Raw genomic sequence first — 17,967 nt, 5'->3', positions numbered from 1 at the left:
CCCCACCTGTTTCCTGCTCCTGCCCTGCGTCTCCAGAGTCTGGAGGTTCTGTCTCTCTTCAACTGCCTGTGGGCTTATTAGTTGCAGGTGCTGTGGATAGAACAGCACAAATGAATTTACTTTAATTTACTTTACTATATTCCAATGTGAAAATAAAATAGTTCACAGTTTAGCCTTACTTTACTTTTTTATTCCCCTTTCCTGGCCTGCACATGTGAAAATTGCCTAGCGTGGCTGCTTCTCACAACATTTATTTTTCATGTGACTACATCTCCCACACTGCATTGCTGTGACTGCCTGTGTCTAGCGTGACATGTGGTTCCCCTAATCCCTAGGTTGCTGCAGGGGGGTGAGGGGGGGGGGGGGGGGGTTGGGGTGTGATGGCATGCATCTTACCTGGTCTGGAAGCTGGTTGGTCGGAGCTGTCTATCACAGACACGCTCGCCACACTCTCTGGAGCCAGTGTTCCCTCTACAAGTTCCTCAAGCGGTGTAGCTTCTGGTACATTGGAGGTCCCTCCACCGGTGAGCTGTGACTGCTCCAGCCTGGCTGCCAACTTTTCTTTTGAGCGCTGGCGCAGGTTGTACCAGCGCTTGCGCAGTACCTCCAGACTCCTGTGTGTAACTCCCAGGGCATTGACTTTAGCCTGTATGCCTGCCCAGATGCGTATTTTCCTTGCCTCAGGCATCTTGAGTGAGTTCTTTCCAAACAACAAATAGTGGCTTGGCACCATCTCAGTAATGAGTGTTTCCAGTTCAGCTTCTGAGAACTTCATCTTTCTCTTTCTAGAAGTTTCTCCTTCCTGCTGCTCCTGCTGGGTTGCAGGCAATTCCTTGTTCCCACTCTCAGCCATGGCTCCTCAGAAGCAATCCTCACTCTCCCACTCTCTCACAAACAATACTGTTGCAGCATAGGTAGTCAGTCACTTCCTGGATGGGATTATCATCAAACTGCATCAAGATTGCGATTGGCTGATTTCAGAAAAATCGCAATTTAGCGATTTTTCCCGTTCAAGAATCGCAATAATGCGATTTCTCACATTTAAGGAATCACAATTGTCTTTCTCGCAAATATTTCGCGATTTTATCTGAATTGCTAAATATTTGCGATGATGTTGATACATTCCGATTTGCGATTCAGATTCTGCGATTCGGTAAAAATCGCAGATTCTGAATCGCAAATCGGAATCTTCATACATATGGCCCCAAGACACTTACTAGAATGACATTGGGGTGCCATTTGTAACATATCTGCTATTAATTGAAATAAAACCATATAACGTAGCAGTCAGGTAACTGTCTCTGTTAGAGGTTGACACTGCATTGTGGATGGACAAGTGTTTGGGCCCGTTTCCCCACCCCCTGCTACTTTCAAAGGACCCACTACAATGTACTTGTTGTTCCTTAAATGTAAATATGCTCTTAGATGTCCCACAGTGCTACATACTGTTTACAATTTATTATTTTATGTCATAGCATGCAAGCATATGTGAATATTGGAAAATATTACAGGTACCCATTGCATCAAGTAGTAATTCATATTGTTGACAGTATTACCTAACTGTATTTTTGGCCACTGTAGATGCTGCTTTTCCCATGTGGCTCTATGTTGGGAGAAATCCCTACAGGTGTGTAACTGTATTGCTTCCCTGTGCATTTTGTGGTACAATTTACTTTACTCGAATTCAGTGCCCTTGTGTCCTCGCGGCACTATGGAAATCGACTTGTGTTACAATGCTGTACAACACTTTCATTACCCTGACGCTGTGTCTGAATTTTACAAAACAATATAGATATCAATTTGTAGCAGCAGAACCCGAACCACCCGCCCCAGAATCTGCAGATATTTATATACAGCTTTTATGAGGTGGGGTGCAGCCTCGTTCCAAGAAACTGTCAATCAATATTTTAACGTGGATTAAAAATGCAGAGTGTTAGAGCGGGAGCCAGGGGAGCTGCAGGGAAACTTCAAAAGCTAGAGAGCTGAACATTTATTTAGACATTCCGTCCGGGTAGCGTCTGAGGGGCAGGTAATTTCTTTTGGTTTTGCTGTCCGTCCGTCCATCCCCCCTCCGCCTTCCTGCCCCGCCACTTTGCAAGGACACTGGCCGCTACTGCAAACATCACCATATATTTTGGGTTTTCATGCTTGATAATCCAGTTTGCCTCTGTGGATGTCTTTGTCAATAACAATAGTTCCTGAAGCACATGGGAGCTGATTAGGAAGATCCAGCTGATTTGTTTCAGGAATTGAGTGATGTTTCTTCTGGCTGTTGATCAGACAGCTGCCCCTTCCAGGACCGATTTCAACAAGGCTCATATCTGCAGAGAATGCAGACCATGAGCTTTCTTCAGGACGCGTGCTTTGAATGAAAGATTGGTGTTTAAGGATGCTTCAGTGCTTTGTAAAGGATGAGAAGAAGGGTAAACTACATAAAGGTTTATACACATGAGCCAAGCTACTGTTTGACTATGGACAATTCTGCTATCTAACAAGACAAATGCTGTTTTTTTCCAAGTTGATTTTAAGCAAAATGTCTGGTATGCCGGTCTTGATTTTGGGAAGCAGGACCAAAGGCACAGGCTGACAACAGTTTTAGGCAACACTGAGTGCAAATTAGATACTGGTGTAGAGAGGGTCCACTGAACAATGAATACTCAGAGACGTGACATGTATTGCACCAAGTATTAAAACCTAGGCCACACTTGAGATCTGACGGTGATTTGGCGCTATACAAGCTGTAGTTAACAATAACAACAATAAAAATAACTTGAAGAGACATGAAGAGCGGCTTTAGGGATGTTGATGAGTCCCTTTGCAAAAATTGGTGTATGTCTTAAAGATAGGGCCGACCCACCTTTGGCTTTTTACGATGACAGCTGTGCATGAGTAAAGGATCCCTAGTGGGACTTGGTAATAAGGAAAGCATTTTAGGGCTATTCTCCTAAACCTAAAGTAACTCATCATCTTGTCTGGAAAAATTTACCTGGGAAGAGGAAGGGAGTGGTACAATTCCGAATTTTGTTTCTCAGTAGGCTTTTTCATCCGCTTTTTTGAAAGATGTATTAAGAAAGCCAACGTCCATGCCAGCACCATGCGGTGACAGCACCCCAGCATTTCAGTGTGTTTCCTCAGTGACGTTACTATGCTCCAGGAAAGGGGCATTTTGAACACTGAACCACATCTGACAAATCGTCTCAATAGTTATTAGAATGGGTGAACATCAAATGGCTGAACTTCATTGCCATTAAAATGCTTTGCCTTAGATGAAGTTGCTATTCCACCTGCTAGTTTTTGTTTGCTTCCTTTATAAGGCCTACCTACTCTACGTGCTATTTCAAGAGTATGTTTTCCCTGATAGACCTAAATTATCATCTGAGTAGAGACAACAATTAGTGAAAAATAATGCTAATATTGCTCAAAGGGTATCAAATCCTGCAATTATAAACCACCTATATAATATAGCCTTGCCATAGGAGGATTAAAGTCAGACATATATACTTGTACATTAAAGAAGAAAAAAAAAGAATGCATTATGTTTTATTGTATTTATTATAGTACTTCTATATTTCCTTCAGTTACAGGTCATTAGATAACAAAAAAATATTGAAAAATATATTTTTGAAAGGCAGTAACCAAAACCAATTCACAGGTGGAAGAAATACCATATTGAGGATGTGAAAGTACTTTGAAGTGAGTTGTGACTCATTATTTCTAATAAGACAAGATTATGTGCTGAGTCGCCTGTTGTGCTTCAAAGGTTTCAGTAGCTATGCATAGTGTTGGTAGTTTGAGTTGAATCTTAGGTTTGAATCGTGCTCAAGTGGTTGTATATTTACTCTTAGAGATTTACACTGTCTCGTTCTGGCCTGATCTGGGATTTTTATAGGTGGTTTATTGCAGGGCCTGCCTGTGCCTCTGCCTAATAAGGCTTTGAGCCGCATACAAAGGCTTATACGGTAGCTTCAAAACTAATTTACTGCTCACCCAGTAGACTCTGTAGGAACTTCAGTAATGGAAATAGGTGATTGTGTTCATTTAAAGTTAGGTTCCTTTTATTTTTAGGTTGCAGCCTGCCAGACTGCGCAGCTGTCCAGTTTGCTAAAGACATCTTGGGGACATTTAGAAAGTTGAGCAAGGGATGCATTCCGCCCATTGCTTACCATTGGCTTTGCAGTTTGTAACTCACATTTTCTGGCTTTATTTGCTTTAACTACTTCAACGCTACTGACGGAACCGTTCCGTCACGCCCCTCAGGTGGGCTGTGCTCATGACGGAACGGTTCCGTCACGGCCCGGCCGCCGCGCCTGCGCGGCGCTGATTTTGCGCCTGCGCGGATGGTTTCATTAAGTGGGTGGGGCCGTGACGGAACCGTTCCGTCACAAGCACAGCTCACCCGCGAGCTGTGACGGAACGGTTCTGTCACCAGTGTAGGTGAGCCGCGCGCCCGCCCGCGACCGTTAGCGCTGCGGTGGAATAGCCGCCGCAGCGAAGGAGTTAGGATGTCCAGCTGGAGTTCATCCCTCCCATTGCCCAAACCTTGTTTTCTGTATTCTTCCATGAACTCACTTTCTGTAAATAGGCTGTTAAATTGTGTTCGTATCTCATCTCATTTACTGTGCATTCGAAGATATAGAGGCCAAATGTCAAGTTGTGTATTCCAGGGAGCCTAGTGTTTATTTTTCTTTCTCTGACTTCAAAGTGAGTGGATTTACGTGACAATCATGCTGGCTAGAGTGGCTCTGCTTGACAATGGCTGTACAGATGTTTTTTTATTTTTCTAGCACACAACAAAATTTAAATATCTGGAAATAACTGTGCTGATGATCAAATCAATGCATTGGGTTATGACATTTCCACACATTGTTTGTGTGCTGTCTTCTTTATCAATAAAACGGTATTGGGGTGCAAATGTAATGGTCATTTTAATTGAAGATGTATTGTCTGTAATGGCAGTATGCCAGCATACCATGCATACTACACGTTACCCCACTCCACTTTACTCTGCACCACTCCACGCCACTGCACTGTACTCTGTACCACTCTAACTAGGCCACTCCACAATGCCTCACTGCACTGTTCTCTTCACCACTACTATGTATGCCTCTTCACTTTACACCACTCCACTCTATGCCATGCCACACTACTCCACTCTGCAACACTGCACTCTACACCAATGCACTCTATGCCACTACTCTATATAACTCCACTCTTTCCAGCACCAGTCTACCTTAGCACCACTCTGCTCTACACTACTTCGCTCTACTCTGAAACAATCTAATCTTCACCATTGAAATCTACCCCACTCTACTCCACTCTGTGCCACTCCACTCTATGCCACTCTGCTCTACCCTGCACCACTATACTCTACCCTGCACCACTCCACTGTACTCTGATACAATTTACTCTATGCCACTGCACACTATGCCACTCTACTCCACCTTATGCCACTGGACTACACGCTATGCCACTGTACTCTAAACTATTGCACTCTATGCCAATGCATTCTACACCACTTTACTCAAAACCAATGCACCCTATGCCACTGCACCTGTGCCAACTACTTTGCACTACTGCACTTTATGCTACTATACTCTACAACATTCTACTCTATGCCACTGCACTCTATGCCACTGCATGCTATTTTACTGTACACCACTGCACTCTGCGTCATTGCACTCTACGTCACTTTATTCTACTCTGAAATACTGTACTCTATGTCACTGCTTCCTGCACCACTGTACCCCACACTACTCTACTCTGCAACACATTACAGCTCTGTACTCTATGATCCTGCACTCCTCCACCCTGCACTCTGCCACTCTACTCTGCATGACTGCGCTATATACCACTGCACCCTACTCTGCACCACTCAGGTCTGTGCCGCTCTACTGCACACTAAGCCACTGCATTCTACACCTCTGAAGTCTACCCTGCACCACTCCACTCTGTGCCACTTCACTCTACATCCCTCTACTCCACTCTGCACAACTCCAATCCACTCTGCTCTACACCATTCCAATCTACAATGCTTCAATCTATTCTGCACTGCTCTACTCTGTCAGTGCACTCTGCGCTACTCTAAATCACTGCACTCTATTCCAATGAACTCTACACCATTTTACTCAAAAGCAATGCACTCTACGCCAGTGCACTCTATGCCAATCTACTCTGCACCACTGCACTTTACACCACTTCACTCTAGACCATTTTACTCCATTCCCTCTATGACACTCCACTCCACAATACCCCACTCTATGAGGCTCTACTCCATTAAAATCTACTTCACCAGCACTCTACTCCGCTCTAAGCCACTCTACAGCACTCTACTCCACTCTGCACCATTCTACAACACTATTCCTCTCTACAACACTCTACACAACTCCCACTATGCCACTCAATGCCACTTTACTCCACTCTATTCTATGACACGGTACTCCACTCCCCCATGCCACTTCACTCTATGACAGTCTACTCTGCTATATACCACTTCACTTTACAACACTACTCCACTGTATGCAACACCCTCTACGCCACTCTACTCCGCTCTACCCCACTCCACTTACTTTAAAACTGTGCTCCACTCTACACCACTCATCTCGTGGCCCTTTCACTCTATGACACTCTACTCCATCCATGACACTCCACATCACTGCACACTACTCCATGAAACTCCACTTCACTTCTCTCCACGTCACTTAACTCTACTGTATGCTACTCTATACCACTCAAAAACACTCCACTCTTCTCCACTTTATGATACTCTACTCTACACCATTCTCCTGTACCCTACTAACGTTAAGCCGTGCTGAGCAGCATCCACTCTAGTGCACAATATTGATAAAACAAATTGGCAAAGCCAACAGCTCTTGCATAGATGATACCTATTGGCTTTGCCAATGCTTGCTGGATTTACCTTCTCCATCATTTATTTAGCAATATTTGTAGGAGATGTAGTAAATTCTTAGCTAAATATAATCACAGTATAGTATATCTAGAAGTGAATATGATTAGGACGTTCTGAAATGTATGTTTGATTAGCTTGTATGTTCCCCTACATGAAGGATGCGCTCAGTATCACCTGCAAAATGAGGTTCAGGAAATAATGTTAGTGAATTGTTCATGCCATTGTGTACACACACCACCCAGAGAGTTTGGGTGATGGGGATGATCCAAGAAGGATTCCCCTGGTAAAACTCCAGGTGTATTGTGTGGTCGGATGTCAATTTAATATGCAGCTACAATTCAGGAGGAAGCACACAATCCAGTTTAGTGGTAAACCTGCTGCTTTAAGAGAGATACATACATATCAATCTTTAAAAGGACACCCCCTCTGCCACAGATGTAGCACTAACTGTACACCATACAGGTCTCGGTCAACCCACTTTCGTAGGTGTTCTTCCCAACACGGCACATAAATGCTGTTATCATTATCACAAACCTACATTTATTTTGTAGTAATGAACTTTCTTAAATAGCATAATATACAGTGGCATTCCTTTTCTACAAATTTCCATAAGAGTCATATTTGCAGAAGAAGGAGTAGTGAAGTATACAATGGTGGGAGCTACTTGTATTTATATAACGTTGCCCTTCAATTATTACATTTGTTTTTTAGAGTACAAAAATGTGCCTCTGTGGCTGTGTCAAAACCACATGAATAACAGATTCTGCATTCTGAAAACGGTATTTCTTCTTGCTCAGGCATTCTCTTATACAACGTAGGTTTGCTATTTTAGAAGACAGAGAGAGAAAATACATTCTTTTGGAGAGTATTAGACTGCAACCATTGATTTTCTGATAATAAACTCGGAAGGCATATTTCACGCGAGTCCCTTACGTTGGAGTGTTGCCTTACAATCATTTCTATTATTGATTTTTGTAATCCAGAAAGTCAAACTCGGGAGTCTGAAAAAATAATGTAGTACAAGACAAGCGCTTGTTTGATGCAGCATCTCCGGTAAAAAAAAAAAATCCTCGCTATATTCACAAGAAATACACTCAATTTGCTCTTTAGCCAGCGTTTTAGACACTAAAGAACACCAAACGCAGAAATGGGAGAGGTGGACCAGATATTATCTCATTATGAGACAAATTATACATACAATTGGATATGAAAATTGAATAAGTTTCCATCCTGCTTATATTTCACAATGGATGAGTTTTCTCAATCCGGTTTAATTGTTTTAGCCCTAACCAAATCCTCTCAGAAGCTATTAATCAGTAATGAATATGAGCGTGTGTACTTTTAAAAGAGCAACTTTTGGGATAGTTAATGGGCAATCATTTTCAAGAGATTCTTCTGTTGACAGGTGTTGCATAGGTTTCCAAAGAGAATAATCCTGTAACACCTATAAATTCTGCACAGAGGGCTTGTCCATCATGGTGAATGTAAGAGTGAGAGTGTAAAGACATACTCGTGTGATTGAAGAAGGTATAAGGAGTCCCTAAATGGCTATTGAGAGAGGCAAGGTTCTTTTTGTTTATTTCTCCACCTCTTGTGCGTTTGTGACTTCCGTCAAGGGTAGCTCACCTAATCACAAGTACATTTCTCTATCCCTAGGTAATCTTAATATTTCTCATAGTTTAGTCAAGAAGGAAAGGTTTTTGGGAGGCTAAGGGTACCTCATAAGAGTAGTGATAAGTCTAGGTAGGGTCCTGATTGTGATGCAGCAGCACCACTAGGTACTGGATAGCTACGGTCAGTGTTAGGTGATGGCGGGGAGGAATATCTCTGAACCCTGATGATGATAAACATGGGTGGTCGATTGGATTAATAAGACCAAGCCCACTTGGGGTTGCTTCCGTGATGTGGTCAACACAACTTATTCAAATTGTTTTACATGGGTATCAAGACGATTGATCCAAAAAGACTTAACATTTTCCTTATTAATCCCTTAGGTTGTGGATAGGTAGAACATTTACCCAATTCATCAGTAAGTAAAATCTCCACCATCGTGTGAATTTGTCCCCAATCACTCTGATAAAGACAGCCAAACACAGCAGGGTGTCTCTTCTCCATTACTAGAAACATAAGCTTGCACGTCTATTTAATGGCCTTTGGAGAAGTCTGGCTTATTATAAAGCCATCAGCATACAATGGTAGACAGATAGTGGCTCAGTAGACTGGGAAACTAGGAACACCTACTTCCTAAGGTGTCACTATCTTTAGAAAAAAACTCCTTAACGACAACCAAAAAAGTGGTATTCGACATCTGTTGCAGAGCACTCATGCTAAGTGCTCCTAATACCGATTCTCTCTGTGATTCACATTCCTCGAAATTGATACTCTGTGTGCCCAGCCAAAATGAATTATGTTTCTGTTGGAAACTGCCTGTTTTTTGTGTGGCCACTCTCTTTTTTTTAGAGCTGATACTGCTGGTTTTTGACCCTGCACTCTGGGACTATGCTAATCAGGCCAAAGTGCATGTCCCCTGGCCCTGAAACATGTCGAAATTGGCTATACTCCTAATTGCGTAGTTTAACTTACCTATAGGTCTTTAGTAAATATTACAAACGTGTACCCAGGTCCTGTAACTTAAATGTCATGAGCCGAATGCAGACTGGGTATGCAGTTTTAAAACTGCAAATTCGACCTGATAAAATAAACCTTCTTCCAGGCCTAAACCTTCCTTTTTAATGCTTATATGTCATTCCTAATTTAAGCCCTAAATGCTCACAGGGCATTGTGCATGGTTTTTAAAAAGTGTGACATGTATATTTTATGTGTTGCGTGTCCTGGCAGGAAATAGCCTCTAAAGTCCTTTTAATTGGTAGCAAGGCTATGAAAGCACTGTTACATTAAATTGGCATATTTAACTTACCTACAAGTGTCTAGTATATGGCACAAAAGTCTGAAAGTTCAATGTCACTAGTGAACTGCAACACATATTGTGCCACCACTACAATGACAATGCAAGGCCTGCCCCTGCAGACTGGGTATGGAGTTTAAAATTGTGGCTTCGGCCAGGCAAAATAAATGTTTTGGTAGTCTTAAACCTTCCTTTTTAATATTTATAAGTCACTCCTAAGGAAAGTCCTAAATGTCCATAGAACATCATATTTCAAAAGTAGGACAGGTATATTATATGTTTTACATGTCCTAGAAGTGAAAAACCTCCAAAGTTGTCTTGCAATGTAGCAAGGATAGTTCCCCCAAAGGAAAGTACTAGGTTACATTATAGCACCCTGTAATAGCTGCCCAGCTTGGGAGCAAGGACTCATCTAATAGTAATTTAAAATTCAACTTTATGGTCAAGTCATATTTTCTGCAAATATTTTAGAAATTACACTTTTAGGAATTTGTCATTTTCCTGCCTCATACAAATGTTCCTTTCTGCCAGCGCACTTTGTCATCCAGAAGGTGAATGGCTTCTTACATAGGTTTGAAGTGGTTCCCTTTGCAAAGACAAAGGAAGAGGGGCTGGCCATCATCTGAGAGGATGGCCATTTGTGCTTCAGCTTCAAAGGAGGCCTACCTTGTCACAGGCAGATGTAGGTCACATCTGGGCCTGCCCCCTCTACTTTCATGCCAGCTAATTAGGCTCCAATCTCAGTTGGAAAGGGGCTTTGCTGCAGAACCAGTTATAAGTGACCACAATGGAGGGTTCGCCCATTATAATAGCCACACCTCTTGATGGGCACAGGGAGCTATGCACAGGGAAACAAAGCTTCTTAAATGTGTGTTTTAGGTAGAGATGGGCACTGTGGCATAGTTTATAGTAAAACGCATAGGAAGTGCTGCAAAAGTGAGTATGCAAAAGCAAAAAGAGCAAATGATGGACAGAATGCTGAACAATTCTCTGTTACAAAGATCTATGTTTAATTCATCATGTTTTTGCCCACCACGCCATCCCAGTTTGGACCCAGCCATATGCAAATCAGTCCTGACCCTGTCCCTCATGGAAAAAGTTGTGCCTGAACTGCGAGGGCAGGTCCTCCCTGGCCCGAAACAGGCATCCAAGGACCGGTTTCAGGGTATCACTCCTTATCAGTCAGGCTAGCTTTATTCAAGTGGCATAGAGAGTCTGGGACCCACATAAGTGCATACCCGTCCCACTTAGGGCGACAAAAGCAAAAAGAATAAATGATGGACAGAATGCTGAAAAATGCAAACATTGACCCCCAGTCACAAAGATCTGGGATTGATCCACCATTTTTGTTGGTCACCACCCCACCCCAGTTTGGACCCAGCTATATTCGAATCAGTCTTGACCCTGTACCTCACGGGACCAATCCAGCCCAAACAACCAGACTAGGTCCCCCATTGACCAGAAACAAACAAACATTCTTGGTCCAGTTTGGAGGTATCACCCCTTATCAGCCAGCGTAGCTTGAATCCAGTGGCAAAGAGAGCACGGGACCCATGCCTGGGCATAACCTTCCTACTTAGGGCGACAAAAGCAAAAAGAAAAAATGATGAACAATGCAAATATTCACTCCCAGTCAAAAAGATCTGTGTTTAATCCATAGTTTTTTTGCAAACCACACCACCCCTGTTTGAATCCAGCCATATGCAAATCATCAAAACAATGGATTTAAGCTCAGATCTCTGTGCTTTGAGTGAATGTTTGACATTGTTCAGCATTACGTCCATCAATTGTTCTTTCTGCATTTTTCGGCCTAAGTGGGATGGGTATGCCCAGATTTGGGTCCCGTGCTCACCATGCTTCTGCAGTCAAGCTAGCCTGGCTGATGAGGGATGATACCAAAAAAAAAACGGTTCCTGGATGCATTTTTTCCATTCCAAGGAGGACCTGGCCTGGCAGTTTGGGCTGGACTGTTCCTATGGGGAGCAGGGTCAAGACTGATTTGCATATGGCTGTCCAAACTGGAATGGCATGGTGAGCAAAAAACAATGGATATAGCCCAATATATCTGTATTGGGGTTGAATATTTGACATTGTTCAGCATTCTGTCCATCAATTGTTCTTTTTGAAAAAATAGGTAAGGACACCCGTTGGACCTTTTTTCCCATTGATAGTGAATGGCCAGGATTTTCCCCCATCCACAGGATGCCATTTGGCATAAATGTGGCACACCAGTACCTCCTTTGGAATACCTCTCTACCTATGGAAGACACCAGCAGTTGTGACCTGTGGGGAGAAATCTCCCACTTGTACCCAGAACTGAGAGGTGGTCTCCAAGGGTCTGTTGACTGAACCCCTGTTAAGCTACAGGGACACAAAAGCTGCAAGAAGCCCACTTCCCTGAAAAGCCCAGCGGACTATTTCCAATTAGACCTGTACTAGACCCTATTTGGTGACAGCTACTGGAGTGTGTCCCTGAAGTCCTTGTGTCCTTAGATAAGTGTCAGAGTGTATGTCTTCTATCCAAGTATAAAACCTGGGTCTTAGACACTTTTTCAAGGATGGTTGTCTGGAGAGCCAGCGGAATACAAGGACAACCCTGGTAAGTAAATCAGATGAAGATGCGTTACCACTGGACTACAGATATAGGTTGTTACCTCTCTAATTTTCTCCGCAGGAGCAAATCTGTTTAAGTAGGACATCACAGAGAAGGAGCGCTGTTTAGCTACATCTTGCAGCCTTGCACTATTGAAGGAATCTGAACTTCACAAATGTGACTAAGTCCATAAGTAGAAATCTTCACTGGCCATACTGCATAAGTTTCAACTTTTGCATAACTCTACAGGGTGTGCTTTCCCACCCACAGGTGACAATGGTAAATTTAGCTCAATGCACCATCGATAAATGTGAAAGGCAAGTTATTGTAGCCCTCCATGACAATATTTAATGTAAAATTGAAATAGAAGTATTGCTTCAGGGTTAATGAGCATCCCATAAAAGAAGAAGAGGCACTGTGGAAACAACAACAACCTTATGTCATTATTCAGAGTATTGCACACACTGCACTAAGAGTAATGAAGACTTTCAGTTAAAAGTATTTATTACTTCAGGAACAATCTGTTTCTCAGTACATCAAAATTAACTACACAGAATATTATAAACAAAGCAACAAGACATGTTATAAATAACGAGAACAGAATGAACATTTCTAGCATTGTTTAAAATGTTAAATAAAAATGTTATCTAGAGCCTAACACCCTAACGTCTACTTCTATGCGGTATATTATGCGAGCATGAAAGGCAGACCAACTTGCAATCTAGAGTGTCTTAGGGAGAAGAGATGCACTTCATACCTTGCAAAGGCTATCTTTATCAACGGAGGAGTGAAGACAGAGTTCCCCAAGAAGGCCAAACACCCACTACGGTAGCAGTCAGTCAGTCGTCCTCCAAAACTTGGCTTTATTAGCTTCAGTCTTCAGGTGAGATGTATCATCTGCAACGTGTGAAATGTGCTAGCGGCAGGTGAGAACCTCTCTTGCAGAATCTCGGGTGATGATCTAGGCGAAGGACCTCTTTTGACAAGTGGTCAAGTGGCAGTCTTTATATCCTAAATCCTATCAGAAATTGGAATTTCTGACAAAAGTTTAGGAATGTCTGACATAGACTGTGTGCATTGTGGCATGTGTCCCATATGTTTCCTTAAAACATATAAGGCAAAACGATGTCAATTCAGACTTCATTTTTTTTTTATTATTTGTCGGTTTGTGTTTTATTTGACCTTGCCATAGTGACGAGTAGACATCTCACCCAAACAAATGTCACATTAGATGTTGGATCTATGTAATTCACTGAAGAACTTGACGTGATCACAGTTCCTAGAAAGATAAGGTCTGGCAACAACTGCTTTGAAAGGTAGGCATGAAAATAATTCTGCATAAATCAGGAAATGTGGCAGCTTCCATTGTCTAAGTCAAGGAAGATGGTGGTCTCCATCAACTAAGATGAGTCAGGGCCTACATAAGATGGAGTCGGACCTTAGGGACTTTATGTCAGATGAAGGTACCAAAAATATCTGGCTGGCAAGGAACCTTCATTGGGAGTGACCTTTGAATTTCTCCCGCTCTGATCTTTTCTCACCAAAAGTCAAAGTCTTCAACAGGGCTGTGTCCGAAAGCTGTCCAGCTGTGTGAAACCCATCTTGGCCACAACCTGCTGCCTTGCCCCACTAAGCATTTTTGACTTCCATTTCAGAGACTAAGTCAGAAGGTAGAGCATCCACTCCATCGTGGTTGGCCTTAAAACTTAACGTTGTTCCAATCTCACATGACCTCTTGCCCGTGGTAGTCGCTCTGTGTTTTTATGCTATTTTTATCTAAAACATATTTTTTTATTGTGTCATGTTTTAAGGTTGTAACTGTTTTAATACTTATGCTTCACACATTTTCCTATGTTAAGTTTATCTTCCTGTGTCATAGCTACCAAGGACTAAGTTCAGCTTTAAATTACGGAAACCTTTACTGGACATAATGAGAGTAGAGACACTGTTACTTGTGATGGACTACCATCCACTCGAAGTAATAATCCACTTTCTCATATTTTTCCATAGAGTTGTATTTATGGAATAAAATAAATATTACCTAACCTCAAATTGGCTGAACCATTAATGTGTCCACCCAATATTAAACCAAAAAAGAGTCCCATCATTCTTCTCACACATGGAAGAAGAAAAAAGTGCTTTCTCTCAGTAGATTCCAGACATATACAAACATACAGGGGCATATTACCAACAACTAGCGATATTTATTGCTAAATGGGCTTAGCGAGTATTTTTTTAATGCCAAGCATTGCCTAAGAGTGTTATTTGCTGTCTGGTACAAACTGAGGGATCCTACAAGGAACCTACTTTACTTCTTCCTGTATGATGATGAGGAAGTTGCTGTCTGATCCCTGGAGGAGTCCACAGATACAGATACTACAGTTATCTGAAATGCAATGAGAGCTGTGATGTAAATCACATAGTGGGAACATCAGGCTAACTCTTGCCTTGTTGTTTTGTTGTTGCTTGCTGGCTCCATCTTGATTTTCACTGCTGCCTTCCTTCTGGCATACTTCCTCCGTGTTGTTTTACTTCAGCACTACTGACGGAACTGTACACTTATAGTATGACTCAGAGGGGCATATTACCAACAACTAGCGATAATTATCGCTATTTTGGTTTAGCGGCGATATTTTTATCGCCGAGCTCCGGCAATTTTTATCGCTTAGGAACCTTGCTATTATCAAGGTATATCTCCTAAGCGATAAAAATCGGCCGAAATGCATGAATATAGCTGAAAAGTCCGCGATATTCATGCATTACCAAGCTAATGCTCTTAGCCATGTTATCCACCTACCATTGGATAACATGGCTAAGAACTGCTCAGGGGCAGGTGTTAGCTTTTGGAGATATTCGCGCTTAGTTGGTAATAGGAGATAGCGATGTTAGCGACTGTTTCCAGTCGCTAACATCTTGGCACGCCCACTTTGCATGTCATTAGTGATATCACTGACATGCAAAGCGGGGCCCAAGATGATCGCTATCTCCTACTAGCCGTCGCTAACTGGTGTTAGCGACAGCTAGGTAATAGGGAAATAATTTTATCTCCGCTTTCTTGGCTTTTAAAGCCAAATAAAAGGAGATAAACCCCTTGATAATATGCCCCCCAGACTTCAACTAAACTAATGGACATGTGCTTTCCCAGATTATGTTTTATATCTGTTTTCAATTGATAAAATTATGTCATTTTTTCTGAATATAGCACGTTACAATGCATGCTTTTACTACATGGTAGGTTACAACGCTATGCCATTACTATGCAAGTCATTACATCGACTTGCAGTAGATGACGCTGTAACATTAGGAATGTATAATTTACTATTCCAACTCCAGCCTATGCAACAGTAGAGAAGGTGTTGGTAAAGTAAATTATACTATTCCTAATGTTAGAGCGCCATCTACTGCAATTCGATGCAATGACTTGTAATGACTTGCGTAGTAATGGCATCGCATTGTAACAACCTGGTCGTTGTAACAACCCCGTTGTGAAGGCATCGCGGTTTAATGACTGAGATGAAAAGATGGTTTCCCTTTTTTTCTTCCTCCACACTGTTGCTATGATTTATAATGCAGCTTACACCATAATGTTTAGAGTATTCTCATTGTTAGTTTACAGTGCTAAAGTGTTAGAGCAGGGTGCTGAGCAGGGTGCTAATACCAATGATCTTATATGCCAATCTTCATACAAAATATTCAGCTTACTACCTGGCAATGCTGAGTCACTTTTTATTATGTTCTTTAAAGTCAAACACCATATTCTTCAAGGCACCAATATGAAAAGTACATGTCCAGCATTGACTATCTCTAATGCCTGACAAGACAGGACTGGCAGGATGAGACTGGACTGAAAGAAATGCATCAAAAGCATTTTACTATGGGTTGGATGAAACAGAAGAAAATACTGATGCTTGAATCCTCTGGACAGGAAGGATGATACGTTGTCCTTTTCATGGAGGTTCCCAAGTAACTCTCCAGTTTCTGGGCACTACAGGTTGACCTCTTAAAAAAGAACTATAAAGAAACGAATCCAGAAGACTGAGAATAGGCGATTCCAATGTGTACAAAGAAGCTGACGTTGAGAAGCCAGGGAAAGACATGAAGCAAGAAATCTAATCAGCCCAATGCTACTTTTTCGTTTTTTAAAGAAACTGCTTCTTTTCTCCTAATGGGATTTTTTTATCCACAATAAAAGTTAAACGAAACAAACAACCTAGCAGGATCATATCTGCCTTCAGTTTGTATGTCTAAGCTGTGCCCAGTCCACACCAGTACAACTAGAGATGTGTTCAGGAATGTTAGCCCAGGCCATGATGTGGGACAATAAAAATGGGTGTTTCTTCAAATAAATGTTATTTATCCATTAAAGTATTCAGTTTTGTTTATATTGCCCTAATAATTTGCCCTGCCAACTGCAGTTGTCCAGAATTACCTTTTATTTGTCCAGATTATTCCCAATACCCTCTAACCGCTCCACCTTCATCACTGATTTGATGCAGAGACATTTATCTGGTCAACCTCCTATAATCTTGACTATCTCTGTATATGGGTTCTAGTCTACACAATGCTAAAATCAGAGTATCTTGACACAGGTGAACATGCCTCTCTCCAATCTCCACATTTTACTTTCTGTAGCATGCTTGTTTGGAAGGGTCCTTCTGGCAGCATACTTGATATTTATGAGAACAAAAAGGAAGTAAACATAAATATGCTCTGCGATTTACAGCTGTGTCATGATATTAAGAAAAGTATTTTACTTACCATATTTTTATTTCGGCATATGTTCTCCAGCTCTACATGAAGATTCTCCAAATCCATACTTAGGATCTTCTGGGATTTCAGAGATTCTGCATATCTGGCTTCAGACTCCTCCAACTATAAAACAATAGCATCATTGGGAGTTGTCATTTGGATGGGTAATTTGGTGATATTCTTAACTTCACAAGTCTAACATACTCAAGTAAATCATAACATCCAAACCTTTCTTTATTCATAATTACAGGATGTCTAACTGGTAGTCTTATTTGTATTCCTCTATTGTAGTCTACCAAGAGAGAAATAACTAAGCACTAATCCCTAATTACCTCCTAAGAATAAAACACCATCTGTCTCTAGATTGATATAAACAACAAAAGCAATCAAACACAAATGTATGTGATCAGACAGGTTTTCTCAATCTAATCAATCAAAACAATATATGTTGTAAATTATAAATACATTTATATTATATACCAGAGTTGTACATTATCTAATTTAGTCTTTTATACATTGTTATATTCAATCTTTGCTTATAGAAAATTACTATTTGTTTATAGAAACAACTGATATTCCATTATGATTCCAATAATGAAGTGATTTTAGGTCTATAAAGCAACACCTAAAAAAACACTGATATTTTGTAGTTATGATTAGCCGAGTACTCATGATTATTCAAGATTTAGTCATACTATCAATGTATATATTTCAATAATGTAATCTTGATATGCTTAGACTCAGCATGTTTCATATGGATGCTTTACAATTTTATGTTATTTCCATGTATTTATTTATGTCACATTTCATTTT

The 17,967-nt window shown here is 41.3% G+C and overlaps 1 protein-coding gene across 1 annotated transcript in view; it reads right to left on the bottom strand.

Annotated features, from left to right (window-relative positions):
- Positions 1-17,967, bottom strand: part of LOC147668858 (unconventional myosin-XVIIIb-like) — a gene marked incomplete at its 3' end in the record, with an annotated part of 694,293 nt that overhangs the window by 47,432 nt on the left and 628,894 nt on the right. The window contains exon 21 of the mRNA XM_086948392.1: positions 17,164-17,277. Within this exon, the coding sequence (XP_086804518.1) occupies positions 17,164-17,277 (114 nt within the window). The remainder of the gene's footprint in view (positions 1-17,163; positions 17,278-17,967) is intronic.

This window comes from Lissotriton vulgaris, unplaced genomic scaffold, assembly GCF_964263255.1.
Source record: "Lissotriton vulgaris unplaced genomic scaffold, aLisVul1.2 SCAFFOLD_1224, whole genome shotgun sequence".
Classification (NCBI taxonomy): Eukaryota; Metazoa; Chordata; class Amphibia; order Caudata; family Salamandridae; genus Lissotriton; species Lissotriton vulgaris.
The sequence above is the reverse complement of the archived record's forward strand: the minus strand, read 5'-3'. Positions and strand labels throughout refer to the sequence as shown.